Genomic DNA, 16,307 nt, shown 5'->3' on the forward strand with positions numbered 1-16,307 from the left:
TTTTATATATCCACACCCACTGCCCTGTCCTTTACCACTTAGCAATCACTAATCTTTTCTATATAATTATATTTTGGTTTTTGTTGTTGTTGTTGTTAATTCTTACCCAAGGATATATTTTCAGTGTATTTTAAACTTTTCTCTTAGACTTCCTATTTGACTTATGGGTTATTTAGTATATTGCTTAGGTTCCAAGTGTTTGGATATTTTCTTGTATCTTTCTGTTACTAATTTCTAGTTTGATTTCACTGTGGTCAGAGAATATACTTCGTATGATTTCATTCTTTTAAATTTGTTGAGGTTTGTTTTATAGCCTAAGGTGTGGTCTATCTTGTTATATGTTGTGTGGGCACTTGAAAAGAATGTGTATTCTGCTGTTACTGGGTTGTATGTTCCATTAATTTTTATTAGATCCTTTTAATGGTATTAGTGAGTTCTACATTCTTGCAGTTTTTTTTCTCTAGTTATTCTATAAATTGTTGAGAGAGGGGTATTGGCATCTCTTAACTATAATTGTGGATTTCTCTGTTTCTTTCAGTTCTGTCCGTTTTTTTTTTTTAATCCTCATCCAAGGATATTTTTCTCTTTATATTCAGATAGAGTGGGAGAGAGGGAGAGAGAGACACACACATTGATGTGAAAGAGACACATCAACCTGGCTGCCTCCCGCACGACCCCAACCAGGGTGGGGGACGAACCACAACCGAGATATGTGCCCTTGACCAGAATCGAGCCTGCGACTCATTGGTCCGCAGGCCAGTGCTCTACCCACTGAGTCAAACCAGTTATTGTTTCCCTGCTGTAGTGGCTTTATTTAGGGTTGCTATATCTTTTTGGTGGACAGATTTTTTTTTTTATCCTCACACGAGGACATTTTTCCTTTTTTTTTTGTTCAGATAGAGTGGAAGGGAGAGAGAGAAAGAGAGAGAGAGAGAGACATCGACATGAAAGGGACACATCGAGTGGCTGCCTCCCGCATGACCCATCCAGTGCCGGGGACAAACTGCAACCGAGATACGTGCCCTTAGCTGGAGCCAAACCCGGGTCTCTCTGGCTGCTGAGCCAAACTGGCCAGGGCGAGATTTTTTATGATTATATAATATACTTCTCTGGTAATTTTATTTGCTCTAAGTTCTACTTTATCTGGTGTTAATATATAAAAAAATGTAATTTTAATTTAAATAGGCATATGTGGCCGGTGGCTGCCATAATGACAGTGCCTTTCTGGAAGATGGAGAGAGCTATGACACAATAAGTTTAATTAAAAGGTAAAATTTCTGGTATGTTAGAAAGTGTTAAGGACAGAGGGAATGGGGAATATTATTTTATTTTATTATTGTTATTAGTTAATCCTCACCTGAGTACATGCTTAGAGATAGGAAGGGAGAGAGAGAACCATTGATGTGAGAGAGAAACATTGATGTAAGAGCTAAACATCAGTTGGTTGCCTTCCTTATGTTTCCTGACTGGGGACTGAACCTGCAGCGCAGGTATGTGCCCTGACCAGAAATTGAGCCAGCAACCCTTCTGTGCACAGGATGACACTCAGCCAGCTGAGCCACTCTGGCTGAGCTATGATTTTAAATGGGGTAATCAAGGAAGAGATGATTGAATGTATCACTTGAACAGAGATTGGAAGGAGTGAGAATGCAATGCATATACCCAGAGTACATCAAAGGCCAGCAGGGAGGTGGGCCATTGTAAGAATGTTAGTTTTTACTCTGAGTGACGTGGAGAACCACTTGAGGATTTAGAGCAGACCCTGATTCATTCTGACTTATGTTGTATGAATATCATTCTGGCTGGTAAGTTGAAAATAAATTGTAGGGGTCAAGGGTTGGATGCAGGGAGATTAGTTAAGAGACAATAATACAGGTGATGGTAGCCAAACAAATGTTTAGAGCAGATTTTTGGGATACTATCAAACATTTAGCTTTGGATATGTTAAGTTTGCAATGTTTATTATTAGACAGGCAGAGAAAGCAAGTAGACTGCTTGGAGTTCTCCAGATATGAGTCATGAGTCCCTGCCCTTGTAGAGCTTACACTTTACTGGAATAATGGGTAGTAAATACAAGAAGTAAGTGAAACAAATAAATAATATACTTTGTTAGAAGATGATTAAGTCTTATGGAGAAAATTCAAGTAAGGGGAAAAGGATTAAGTGGTGTTAGCGGACTGACTTCCTGAGAAGGTAACATTTAAGTAATGATAGGAAGGCAGTGAGGAAGTAATACCTGGGAAAATAGTAATTCAGGTAGAAGAACCAAGATGTAAAGAGGTTTCCAGGTGGGAGCATGGCTAGTGTGTTTGAAGAAGAGTAAGGAGGTGGTGAAGTTTGGCTGGAGTGACATGAGCAATGAAAACAGGATTAGGGATGACATCATTGAGGTAACAAGTGTCTGGGTTATAGGCCATTTTAAGGGCTCTGGCTTTTACTGAGTGAGATAGGAATCTAGTGTGGATAGTTTAGCAGAAGAGAGGAATGATCCTGACTTACGGTTTAATTAAGTTGCTCTAATTGCTGTGCTAAATAGACTAAAGGGACAAGTGTGGAAGCAGGAAGATTGATGAGACAATTATAGTAATCCGTGTAAGAGGCTGTGGTAGCAGCAGAGATGGTAAGGAATGATCATATTCTGGATACATTTTAAGGGTTGTACTGACCAAATTGGCTTACTGGTTGGATGTGAGGTGAGAAGAGCCAAGACTTATTCTAAGATTTTTGCCCTGAGCAGTTGGGAAGATAGAGTTGCAATGAGATGGGAAAGACTAGGAAGAGCAGACTTGAAGGAGATGATCAGGAGCTCAGTTTTGGGCATGTTAAGTTTGTGATGCCTATCAGACCTCCAAGTGTGGGTGTTCAGTAATGTTTTATGGTTTTTCTTAATAGAAATAATTATATTAAAGCAGTGTACTCACTGTTCTGAAAATATGTTACATTTGTTAAGATCTTAATTTTTAACATGTTCAATTCTGGCAAAACTTGAATATTTTGGAGCGAGTGAAATTGTTTGACTGCTTTGTTTGGCTTTGCTGCCAGAGTTGATGGTACTTCCTTAGAGTTAAATATAAAGATATTATTCCAATATTAGACATGGAAACATAACTATGTAGTCTGAGTATTTCTACTTGCTTTTTATTTTAGGTCCTATTACTGCTGGATTGTACAAGATGTTTAACCCTGTTTTCTTTGAGGTATGACTTGAATATTAAACATCTTACATTAATAAAGGGAAACATTTTAGTTGTGGAAGTCAGAATGCCAAGGAAAAGGAAAAATCTTGGGGGAAATCCTTTTCGGAAGACTGCAAACTTTAAGGAAGTTGTATCCAGTGTTGCTAGTCATGAGGAGCCAACTACTCTTCCTTCCATGTGTGAAACAAAAGTTGATCAGGAAGAACTCTTCATCAATATCTCAGAGATGTTTTCTGATCTGGATCCCGATGTAGTGTATTTGATGCTTTCTGAATGTGATTTCAAAGGTGAGAAAAAGTTTAGTTTGACAACCTTTGTATCTTATAAGAAGACTTCATGTACTATGCCATGACCAGTAGTAATATAGAAAAATGACTGCCTTGTTTCTCCTTTGTTTATCACTTACTGAGCATCTGCTGTGGGAGAGGTTCTAAGTTTGGTATACTGAGGGATATAAAGAAGAATAAAGCATGGTTTCTTCTTTCAAGAAATTTACAGTTTTTAATGTAAGATATATGTGTAGATATCGTAGTCTATGTTTTATTTCTTTTTTACCTCCTTGCTAGACCAGGTTGGCACTATTGACATTTTGGTCTGGATTATTCTTTCCTGTGAGTGGCTCTCTTGTGTATTGTAGGCTATTTAGCAGCATCCCTGGTCTATACCCACTAGATACAAGTAGCACCCACCCCCTACCCAGTTGTGACAATTAAAAATGCCTCCATATATTGTCATTGTTCCCTGGGGGTCAAAATCATCCCTAGTTGAGAACCACTGTCCTAGAATGTAAGCTTCATAAAGACAGAATTTAAAACTGTTTTGTTTACTGCTGTATCCCAGCTCCTAAAATAGCAAATGAGTCTTAGTAGGACCTCAGTAAATATTTATTGAATGAAAAAGTAACTATAATTATGGAAATGAGAGCTGAAAAAGGTTGAAGGTAGTAGAGTGGTATGGTTTCAAAACATTGGCTTTGGAATCAAGAAACCTGGGTTGGATTTCCACCTCTGTGAGTCTGTTTTTTTATCTGTTAATAAGAAAAATAATAGTATGTACTTCAGGATCAAGGGGTATGTGTGTGTGTATGTTGGTAAAGCCTTCAGTATAAGAAGTTATTAATGATTTGTAATAAATTATTAAGTATGTTTGCTGCAGAGGGGAAAGTTGACTGCACGAGTACATTAAATGTTGACGCTTAGTATTGCTATTGACCATGATTAGTATAAGAAGATCATTCTAGATTTGGGAAGTTTTGGTAATGTGTGATAAACTTCCATTTTTATATATTACATGGTCTGTGATGTGAGCATGTCTATGATATATATGCAGAAAACCAGTTTTCAGCAGTCCACATGATGTGCAGAAATGATGGTGTATAGAATTTTATAAGTGTGACCTCAGTATTTATTTCCTGATTTTGATGTCTTTAAAATTAATTTTTTGCACATAAACAAACATAGAGATGAAGAATTAGAAGAAAAATATATAACCCTGAATCCTAACAAAAAACATATTTCTCTTTTCTAGGATCTTCTCTGCACCTTGTTTATAAATACTGATAGTTTGAATAGTAGCATTAATGAAATTGTATATTTTGCTTTTTTAACTTAACCTAACATAGTATTTTTTTGTGTTACTGGAATCTTTAAAATAATTTTTTTTTTTTTTTAGCTTTCTAATATTGCACTGAGTGTTGTGCTCTAAGGTATTTAATTATATCTGAGTTTTCATGAATAATTAATATTACAGAGACCATTTTGGTACAAATAGCTTTTTCCTTCTTTTGGCTTTTTTTCTTAGTCCTAAAGTTTTATTTCTTATGTCATGTGGTAAGAACAGTTTTTAGCTCTTGGAAACACTGCTAAATTGCTTACCAAGGAGGTGTGCCAATTTGTAACACCACAAGTACTTTATAAATATTGTGGTTTCACCATAGCCTTTTCAGAATTGTGTAGTATTTTAATAGGAATAAAATTACTTTTTTTCAGTTTGTGCTTTTTTAAATAAAGAGGAATGGTGAACATTTTATGTACTAATTGTTCATTAATTCTTGTGTTAATTGTTTATGTTTTTGTTATTTACCTTTTTTTTCAGCAGGCTGTGTAAGGACTTTATTTGTGTGATCTATATCTTGACCTTTTATTTATTTTAATTTAATACCTTTTTCTTTTATACACATTAATTTTTTTTGGTTCATCTTTTCTTTTGTGGTTTTTCTATCACATGTATTTTCTTTCATAGAAATACCTGTTGAATTTTCTTTTTTTTTTTTAAACTTCTTTTTCTCTGTGCAGGGCTTCTAGCTTTTGTTGCAGTATTGCTATAATCTCCTAACTGGTCTCTCTCTCAGGCTGTCCCCTCCAATCCATCTTTGTTTTTCTTCTTAAGGGAACATTAATTGGGTGCTTTCTAGGTGCCAGTCCTTGTGCACAGCAATTTTTCATGGATTATCTCATTTAATCCTCACAGCAACCCTTTGAGGTAGGTACTTTTATTATCCCCATATCACAAATGAGAAAGTCAGGCTTAGGAAAGTTAAGTAACATGTTCTAAGTGTAATAGCCAGCAAATAGGGATTTAAATGCTGGTGTTCTGACTCCAGATGAGAGCTGTTACCTACCATTGTGTGTTGTTTCCATATTTTTATTCTTTAAAAGAACACAAGACAAAACACAAAAATAAAACAAAACCCCAAATTTCAAATGCTTAACTAATCTAATGGCTCCCTGTTTATGTTGTAACAGAAAGATCTCAGCATTGGAGTCAGACTTACCAGTCATGGGTCTGTCACTTATTATCTGTGTGACTTGGGCCAAGTTAATGTACTTTTTGAACTTTATTTTCTTTATCTTATAAGAATACTATACCTCATAGTATTATTTGAGGATTCAGTGAGATGATACATATAAAAATTCTAGCCCAAATGCTATGATAGGTAGTTTCCTGTTTCCCTTCAAGTTCCCTTAGAAATACAATTGATATTACCATGGCATAGAGGACACCTCCAAATTTTACTTGAGCTCCCTTTTCAGTTTTATCTCCTCTTATGCACTGTTCTGCTGTGTGCCCACCAACTTCTCTTATTACCTTACATGTGTTTTATGTCTTCAAGACTGGTTTGCCTTTCCCCTCTGTGTCTGACAAGTTTCTTTTTACTCTTCAAGTCCTAGTTCACATATCACCTAATGTGAAATCTTTCCATACTCTCCTATGAGGCTGCTGTGGCATATGTATATTAATAAAAGTGTGCATTATTGAATCTATAATGTAATTATCTTTAATTGCCTCCATTAGACTACAAAAAATCTTTAAATGTTTTTATTTTTAAAAATTATTTTTCAATTACAGTTGACTTACAATATTCTATTAGTTTCAGGTGTACAGCATAGCAATTAGACATTTACATACATTACAAAGTGATCACACCAGTAAGTCTAGTACCAATCTGGCACCATACGTAGTTATTACAATATTACTGCTTGTATTCCCCATGCTGTTCTTTATATCCCCGTGACAGTTTTATAATTGGCAATTTACATTTCTTAATGTGTAAAATTTCTTTAAGTATTGTAAAATAATCTTACTCATCTTTGTACAAAGTATGTCTGATGTGTAGGTTGTAGTTCTCACTTTTTTTTTTTTTAAGTGAAATTCATAGCATGGACCACATAATCAAATTAGATTTACTAGAAGAGTACTTTAAATACTTAATATTTAAAAAGACATGCAGTAGGTAAGTATTTTTTGAATAAATCAACTGGTTTTAGGATTTTTAGAAATAACCTTGGTATATATAATTACAGATCTTTTTACATGTACTCAGTAAATTCATCAGAATATCTACTTTATAGCACTTGATTAGCCTAATTTGTTACTGTTTCTAAGTGACAACACTGCATGTCTCCATCTTTCAGACCGTGTACTGACACAGACTGGTATATTAGTAAAATATCAATTTTAAAAATGATTTAAATATTAACAAATTTCTCTATATTCCATTCAATACAAAACCCAGTATAATTATATGTGTATTTTAATAAAATTATATTTTAATATTTTCAATACATATATGTATATATTTTATTGCTGTTACTGTTCTTATTGTTGTACAGTTGATAGTACCATGGATTGTCTATTAGAATTATCTGCTACTGATACCAAGATAGAAGAATCGTCTTCAAAAAGCATCATTGCTTCTGAGAATCAATTAAGTGCAGCAGGACATGAAATAATGGAGACGTGTCCTCCTGAAGAAGAGAGTGAAGATTCAAAAATGGACTCATTCTTAGACATGCAGCTAACTGAAGATTTGGATTCTTTAATACAGAATGCTTTTGAGAAATTGAACTCTTCTCCTGATGATCAAGTATATTCATTTTTGCCTTCGGAAGATGTTAATTGTTTTAGTGACCCGAGTTCTTTTATAAATTCAGATTCAAGTAGTATGACTCCCATTCTTTCTACACAAAATATGGATTTGAACAGTGAAAATTTAGAGACTTCTGCCTCTACTTTAAGTTCAAACCCCTTAACTTCACAGTCATTTTCAAATGAGTCCAAAACATTTGTAAAGAATGACACATTGGAAGGTTCTCTTCTCAGTAGTTCTTTAAATGAGGCAAATGACACTGTGGTGGGTTGTGGCAATCTCAGTAAAAGAGAGAAAGAGCTTTTAGAATCTGAGTGTGTTGAGGCTCAGTTTTCTCAAGCCTCTGTAGATTTGGAGCCTCAGGCTCCTTTAAACTGTACCGTGCAAAATCCAGGGCTTAGTTTACTAGGTACAGGTGGGGATCAGAAATCTACTTCTATCCCTGATGTGTTTGTACCTTCTGAAGAATTCAATTTCAAGCCACACAAACATAGTGAATTGCCACCACAGGGGAAGGATATGAATTACTGCCCAGTCCTTACCCCTATCCCTCTCCTGCTGCCGCCTCCACCTCCACCAATGTGGAATCCAATGATTCCTGCTTTTGACCTCTTTCAAGGAAACCATGGCTTTGTAGCTCCTGTTGTTACCACAACTGCACACTGGAGACCTGTCAACTATACGTTTCCATCCCCCGTTATATCTCACCCTTCCCCAACAAAGGTATGGAGAAATAAAGAAGGAACAAGTGCTTACCAAGTACAAGAAACTCCAGTTTCTCAAGTTGTAAGAAAGAAGACATCTTATGTTGGACTAGTTCTTGTTCTTCTCAGAGGGCTTCCGGGATCAGGAAAATCTTTTTTGGCAAGGTATGAGGTTTAATTGAATTTTAAAGTATAATGCATGAACCTGAACATTTATAATAAAGTATGAATATGTACTTTTGCTTAATAGACATGTTTAGTAATCCCTAAAATGTTTTATTTCTACTGATTTTTTCTGACTTTGTGGCTAATTGCATGTTTTCACCAGAATTTTTATTGAATTTTTCATCTTAGATTATCATTTTAAGAGGCAGAATAGAAAAAAAAAAATGATTCTAAGATTATGAGTTTATGAAATCAACAGAAACAGCTTTATGTGAAAGAAAACTAATTTGAGTGGGAAAAGGATGAGTTCATCTTTGATTAGAGAGTTAAAGAGCCATAATTGATTTTGAATTCAAGGAAGTCTTAAATACAAGAACTATTTGTTCTTGTTATTTTTAAAATTTAAAATACAAGAATTCTACTGCTAATTGGAAATTTGTAATTGTAGCATGTTGTTAAATAATGCTTTTAGAAATATGTGATTTGAAGGAAGAGAGCATAGGATGGTTCAATGGTAGAGAACTTAATGTGGTGCCCTCCATTATTTTATCTCATATCTGTGTCCCTTTTTTTTTAAATCCTCACCCAAGGACATTTTTCTCTTTATCTTCAGATAGAGTAGGAGGGAGAGAGAGGGAGAGAAATGGAGAGAGGAGGGAACATTGACGTGAGAGGGACACATCGACTGGTTGCCTCCTGCACAACCCCAACCAGGGCTGGGGACAAACCACAACTGAGGTACATGCCCTTGGCTAGAATTGAACCCGTGACTCATTGGTCTGCGGGCAGATGCCCTACCTCTGAGCCAAACCGGCCAGGGCTGTGTACCTTTTGTAAAGGTAGGTAGTGGGTGTTTGGTTTGGGAGACTGGAGTCAGGGTTAGAGACATCTTGGTTGTATTTTCGGTGGTACTAGTTAAAGAGCATTGTTTTTAAAGTGTCTCCAACTGCCCCTATAGCCTTTAATTTCCATAAAATTTTTATATTTGTTTTATTTGCCAGTTATTTATTTTTTTTCATCCAAATTTTAACTTGTTGCTCTAAGCTATTCTCAGCTGGGTCTTTTTTATTTGATCCTGGCTGTAAGTAGTCTTAGTGACTATGCATATATATTTGGGAATGTCCTTGGTGAATTCATTTTCAGTTGATTTTTGATATGCTTTCCTTGTCTAGATTTATCTCCCAGTAAATTTCCACATGTTACACTCATACACTTATAAGCATATGCTTCTGTAGACATATTATAGGCTTTTTCTCACTGATTTAATAACAATAATAAAACATTTTAACTTAATATTATGGATATTGAAATCAGTCATGGTATTACATTTTGAAGGCGATTGGAATGAAAGATGGTACCTTAAAAGGTAATAGAACTGCCCTGGCTGGATGGTTCAGTTGGTTGGAGCATTGTCCCATACACCAAAGAGGTTATGGGTTTGATTCCTGGTCAGAGCACATACCTAGGTTGCTGGTTCGATCCCTGGTTGAGCTGTGGGAGGCAACCAATGGATGTTTTTCACACTGATGTTTCGCTCTCTCTCTGAAATCAATAAAGACATATCCTCAGGTGAGGATTAAAAAAATAAAAGGTGATAGAACTAACAGGTTAGATTTCAGAGGCCTTGGAGCAAGAGGCAGCTACAGTTAGAAAATGGGAGAGAAAGAAGCACTTTTCACAAAGTAGGAACTTACTAATATTGTTTTGTCTTTTAAAACATTTTTTATTGATTGATTTTTAGAGAGAGAGAGAAAGAAGAAGTTCAGTTTGTGGTTCTACTTATTTATGCATTCATTGGCTGATTATTATTATTTTTTATCCTCATCCGAGGATGTTTTTCCTTTTTTTTTTTTTTTGGTTCAGATAGAGGGGGAGGGGGAGAGAGGGAGAGAGAAACATTGACGTGAAAGGGACTGTTTCCTGCATGACCCCAACCAGGGCCAGGGACGAATCAAAAACGAGGTACGTGCCCTTTCCTGGAATCGAACCCATGACTCATTGGTCCCCGGCTGACTCTCTAAGTGCTGAGCCAAACCGGCCAGGGCTCGTTAGTTGATTCTTGTATGTGCCCTGACTGGGGATCCAACTGCCACCTTGGTGTATTGGGTTGATGCCCTAACCAACTGAGCTACCCGGCCAGGACCTAATTTTTTGTTTCTTAAGACAGAGTGGGAGGGAGAGAGGGGGGAAGAGAGAGAGAGAAACATCCACATGAGAGAGACACATTGACTGGCTGCCACCCACACGACCCCAACCAGTTTGAGATCAAACTGCAACTGAAGCACACGCCCCCAGCGGGAACTGAACCCGGGACTCTCCAGTCCGGGGGCTGACACTCCAACCGCTGAGCCAAAGTGGCCAGGGCTTCTCTTCAGATCACATAAATCTTTTGCCTTCTACTAATATTTTTTTGAATGAATAGAGAATAATAACTGGGAAGTGTAGAAATGTAGAAGCCGAGTTTTCTCAGAGAGAATGGTGCACAATGTTAAACTAGTGTACAGGCCCAAAGAAAATGAGAGATGTAAAAGGCTTTTGGATTTATTGGAAAGAAGGTCATGAATGGCTATCTTAAAAACAATTTTGTTTCACTGTGAAGGTGGAGGATAAAAGGTTAAGGAAGCATTGATAATAAAACAGTTAAGGGAAGGAAAGAAGTTGGGTAATAGTCGAAAGAGGTCAAAAGTGTGGTAAAAAATTTTAAAGATAGCTGAAATGTATACATGTTTAAAAGGAAAAGAAGTGTTAGAGAAGGAAAAACTTAGGAGATAAAGGAAGATAAATGTAGGAGTTGCAGAAAGTGGTGAGATCGAGTGAGCATTCACTAGAATGTAAGTTCCATGGATGCAACAAGTTTTATCTTTTTTGTTCACTGATGTATGCTCAGGGCTTAAAACAGTACCTGACACTTAGTAGATGCTAATAAAAATTAAATTCAGAAGATAATTTAGCTTTATATATACTTAACACATATTTTAGAAGAAAGAATAAATAGTGTTATTTTCTATGGATTCTAGTTTATTTTTTGCATGTACTTAAATTATGTAGAAGATAAATCCCAAAATCAGGGAAGAGAGATGTCCAAAAAAAAAAAAAAAAACCCACACGATTATCTTAGCTTTGTACAATTTAACAGATTAAATTAATAGTCTATTAACATTATATTTTTGGATATTTTTGGCACACTCACTAAATTTAGTTATATATATATAAACCTCTTCTGCTTTTGAAAATCTGCTAAATATCAAGGTAGCAACCTTGAAGTGACCTTGCACTTAGGGTAAGTGAAGATCAATTAGTGTGTATCATGTAATCAGATTAGGGGGATGCCTGTGACTGGTAAGATTCTGAAGCATTTTCAGTTACCAGTTCTCCTTTTTTCTTTTTTTATCCTCACCTGAGGACATTTTTTGATATTTTGTTCAGATAGAGTGGGAGGGAGAGAGAGAGAGAGACATCGACATGAAAGGGACACATCGAGTGGTCGCCACCCACACGACCCAACCAGGGCTGTGGACAAATTGCAACCAAGGTACGTGCCCTTAGTGGAAACCGAACCTGGGTCTCTCCAGACCCCAGGCCAACGCTTTAACCGCTGAGCCAAACTGGCCAGGGTACCAGTTCTCTTGATAATTAAAAATTTGTTAATCTTTAAACCTTTACAGTTAAGGATAAAGGACTTTATAACATTAAACAATTTTCTGAAATAATGATATACATAAAGCAAAATAGTTTTGCCTTAGCCAGTTTTCTTGGGAGTCAAACTTCTGCTTAGAGGATTTCCAATATGATTTTGTTGACTATTACAATATTCTCAATCTTTTTTTTTTAATCCTCACCCGAGGACATGTTTGCATTTATTCTCAGATAGAGTGGGAGGGAGAAAGGGACGAAGAGAGAGAGAGAGAGAGAAACATTGATGTGAGAGAGACACATCGACTGGTTGCCACACGTGACCCCAACGGGCTGGGGACGAACTGCAACCAAGGTACTTGCCCTTAGTGGGAACCAAACCTGGGACTCTGGTCTGAGGGCTGATGCTCTAACCACTAAGCAAACTTTCCAGGGCTATTCTCATTCTTTTAAATAATAATACTTGAAGTTTTTTGGGGAAGGGTTATGACCTTGTACAAATTAGGGAGAGAATATAGAAGAAAAATTAATGAAAATCCATTTATCATTTACAGGACACTGCAAGAAGATAATCCAAGTGGAGTTATTCTTAGTACTGATGATTATTTTTACATAAATGGACAGTACCAGTTTGATGTGAAGTACTTAGGAGAAGCGCATGAATGGAACCAGAACCGTGGTAAGAATAGACATCAGATTCCAGATAATATATAAAGAAAAAAATTCTCTTAGTATTTGTGTTTGGAGACATATAACTTTTATTTTATTTTTATTAATTGATTTTTGTTACAGATGTTTCTCCTTTTTCCCCCCACTGATTCCCCCCTCCCCCTCCCTTCCTGCCCTGTCCCCAGCTTTGTTGTCCACGTCCATTGTTCATGCATACATGCATATAAGTTCTCTGGTTTATCTCACCCCCACCACCCCCTCTTCTGGGGATTGTCAGTTTGTACCCCACTTCTACGTCTCTGGGACTACCCCATTCCTCAGACTGTTTATGTTCATTATATTCCACAAATAAGTGAGATCATATGATACTTGTCTTTCTCTGTTTGGCTTGTTTCACTTAGGATGATACTTTCCAGGTCCCTCCATGTAGTCTCAAAGGATAAGAGACCTTTCTTTCTTACAGCTGCGTAGTACTCCATTATGTATATGTACCACAGCTTTTTTATCCATTCGTCTCCTGATGGACACTTGGGCTGTTTCCAGATCTTAGCTATTGTAAATAGTGCTGCTACAAACTTGGGGGTACATATTCTTTCTGATTGGTGTTTCAGGCTTCTTAGAGTATATTCCTAGAAGTGGGATCACTGGGTCAAATGGCAGTTCAATTTTTAATTTTTTGAGGTAACACCATATTGTTTTCCATAGTGGCTGCACCAGTCTGCATTCTCACCAGCAGTGTACTAGAGTCCCCTTTACTCCACACCCTCCCCAACACTTGTTGTTTGATGATTTGTTGATGGCGGCCATTCTGACAGGTGTGAGGTGATACCTCATAGTTGTTTTAATTTGCATCTCTCTGATGATTAGTGATGTTGAGCATTTCTTCATATGTCTGTTGGCTATTTGTATGTCCTGTTTGGAGAGGTGTCTATTTAGTTCCTCTGCCCATTTTTAAATTGGGTTCTTTGTCTTCCTTTTGTGGAGTTGTATGAGCACTCTATATATTGGAAATTAACCCCTTATCTGATATATCATTGGCAATTATGCTTTCCCATACAGTGGGTAGCCTTTCTGTTTTGATGATTGTATCTTTCGCTGTGAAGCTTTTGAGTTTGATGTAGTCCCATGTGTTCATTTTCTCCTTTGTTTCTATTGCCTTAGTTGATGTATCAGTGAAAATTCTGCTGCGTATGATGTCTGAAATTTTGTTTCCTACAGTTTCTTCTAGGATTTTTATGGATTCATGAGTCACATTTAAGTCTTTTATCCATTTTGAGTTTATTCTTGTGTAAGGTGTAAGTTGATGGTCTAGTTTCATTTTTCTGCATGTAGCTGTCCAATTTTCCCAATACCATTTATTAAAGAGGCTGTCTTTACTTCACTGTATGCTCTTGCCACCTTTGTCAAATATTAATTGAGTATATTGCCTTGGGTCCATTTCTGGGTTCTCTGTTCTGTTCCACTGGTCTATATGCCTGTTCTTGTGCCAGTACCAGGCTGTTTTGATTACGGTGGCTTTGTAGTATAACCTGAAATTTGGTAATGTGATCTTTCCAACTTTGTTCTTCCTTTTCAAGATTGCTGTGGCTATTCGAGGTCTATTTTGGTTCCATATGAACTTTTGAAGTTCTTGTTCTAATTCTGTGAAGTATGCCGTTGGTAATTTGATGGGGATTGCATTGAATCTATAGATTGCTTTTGGTAGAATGGACATTTTAATGATGTTAATTCTTCCAATCCATGAACGGGGTATGTGCTTCCACTTTATTATATCTTTCTTTATTTCTCTATTTCTTTTTTTCAATGAACCTGTAGTTTTCTGCGAATAGGTGGAATATTATTTTTTGGTGTATTGCTGGATCCGATTTGCTAGTGTTTTGTTCAGGATTTTGGCGTCTATGTTCATCAGGGATATTGGCCTGTAGTTTTCTTTCTTTGTAATGTCTTTTTCTGGTTTTGGAATTAGAATTATGCTGGCTTTGTAAAATGAGTTTGGAAGTGTTCCTTCTTGAATTTTTTGAAATAGTTTGAGGAGAATGGGTGTTAGTTCTTCTTTGAATGTTCGGTTAAAGTCCCCCATGAAGCCATCAGGGCCTGAGCTTTTGTTTGCTGGGAGTATCTTGATTACATCTTCAATTTCTTCTGTTGTTATTGGTCTGTTCAAGTTTTCTATCTCTTCCTGGTCCAGTTTTGGGAGACTGTGTTTCTAGAAATTTGTCCATTTTGCTTAGATTGTCGAATTTGTTGCCATATAATGGTTCATAGTTAACGATCTTTTGTATTTCTGTGGTGCCAGTTGTTACTTCTCCTCTTTCATTTCTGATTTTGTGTATTTGGGTTCTCTCTCTTTGTTTCTTGGTGAGTCTAGCTATAAGGGTCCATTAATCTTGTTTATCTTTTCAAAAAGCCAACTCTTTGTTTCACTGATCCTTTGAATTGTTGTTTTGGACTCTATGTTTATTTCTGCTCTGATCTTTACTATTTCCTTCCTTCTACTTGCTCTGGGGTTTTCTTTTTGTTTGCTCTCTAGCTCTTTAAGTTGTGAGGTTAGATAGTCTATTAGAGATTTTTCTTGTTTTTTGAGGTAGGCCTGTAGTACTATGAACTTCCCTCTCAGAACTGCTTTCGCTGCATCCCATAGATTTTGTGTTGTTGTGTCTTCATTTTCCTTGGTTTTCCAGGAAGTTTTTAATTTCTTCCTTGATCTCCTCGGTAATCCATTTATTGTTTAATAACATGCTATTTAGCTTCCATGTGTTCAAATGACTTTGTATGTTCTTCTTGCAATTGATTTCTAGTTTCATGCCATTGTGATCTGAGAAGATGCTTGCTATGATTTCAGTCTTCTTGAACTTGTAGAGACTTTGTACACTAACATGTGGTCTGTCTTTGAGAATGTCCCATGTGCACTTGAGAAGAATGTGAATTCTGTAGTTTTGGGGTGTAATTCTCTGTAGATATCTATTAAATCCACTTGGTCTAGTGCTTCATTTAGAGTCTCTGTTTCCTTGCTAATTTTTTGTCTAGAGGATCTATCCAGTGATATCAGCGGGGTGTTGAAGTCCCCTGCTATGATTGTATTGCTATTGATTTCTCCTTTGAAGTCCTCCAGAAGATTTTTAATATATTTGGTGCTCCTATATTGGGTGCATAGAGACATATAACTTTTAAAAGGTTATAATTAAATTCAATTTATAACTAGATATATAATATAAAAGTTTAACTGTAACTATCTTTGTGTTACATAATAAGAGATAAAAGAAGTAGTCTTATTTCAGAACTGTTATGAGGATTAAATGAGTTAATTTTTGTAAAATGCATAGAACACTGCATGGCATGTTTAAGTTTCATTTAATCAATGGAAATCTTGTCAGAAGTAAATCAGATTTTCTACTTGGGTCTCAGAAAAGCTCAAGATGTTTACAGTTGTCTGGTATGCTCTGTTTCCTGTTTCCTAAAATGGAATATGCATTGTTAACCACCAGTCTTTCCTAGTTGGATTTAATTTTTATGAAGGATAGTGTAAGAGTAAAAATGTCTCTTGAACAAAATAGATCCAGAGACATGGAA

At 36.3% G+C, this 16,307-nt stretch overlaps 1 protein-coding gene across 28 annotated transcripts in view; it reads left to right on the forward strand.

Moving 5' to 3' along the window:
* The window catches only part of N4BP2 (NEDD4 binding protein 2), a 90,494-nt gene that overhangs the window by 25,215 nt on the left and 48,972 nt on the right, over positions 1 to 16,307 (forward strand). For 12 of the 28 annotated variants that reach the window (XM_036264279.1, XM_036264271.1, XM_036264296.1 and 9 more), the window contains 3 exons: positions 3,148 to 3,484; positions 7,310 to 8,435; positions 12,623 to 12,747. In XM_036264279.1, coding sequence (XP_036120172.1) covers positions 3,148 to 3,484; positions 7,310 to 8,435; positions 12,623 to 12,747 — 1,588 coding nt within the window. Of the gene's footprint in view, positions 1 to 1,185; positions 1,269 to 3,147; positions 3,485 to 7,309; positions 8,436 to 12,622; positions 12,748 to 16,307 lie in introns of all 28 variants that reach the window. The other 16 variants (XM_036264426.1, XM_036264442.1, XM_036264448.1 and 13 more) reach the window with 6 other exon arrangements.

This window comes from Molossus molossus, unplaced genomic scaffold, assembly GCF_014108415.1.
Source record: "Molossus molossus isolate mMolMol1 unplaced genomic scaffold, mMolMol1.p scaffold_m16_p_1, whole genome shotgun sequence".
In the NCBI taxonomy this organism is placed as follows: Eukaryota; Metazoa; Chordata; class Mammalia; order Chiroptera; family Molossidae; genus Molossus; species Molossus molossus.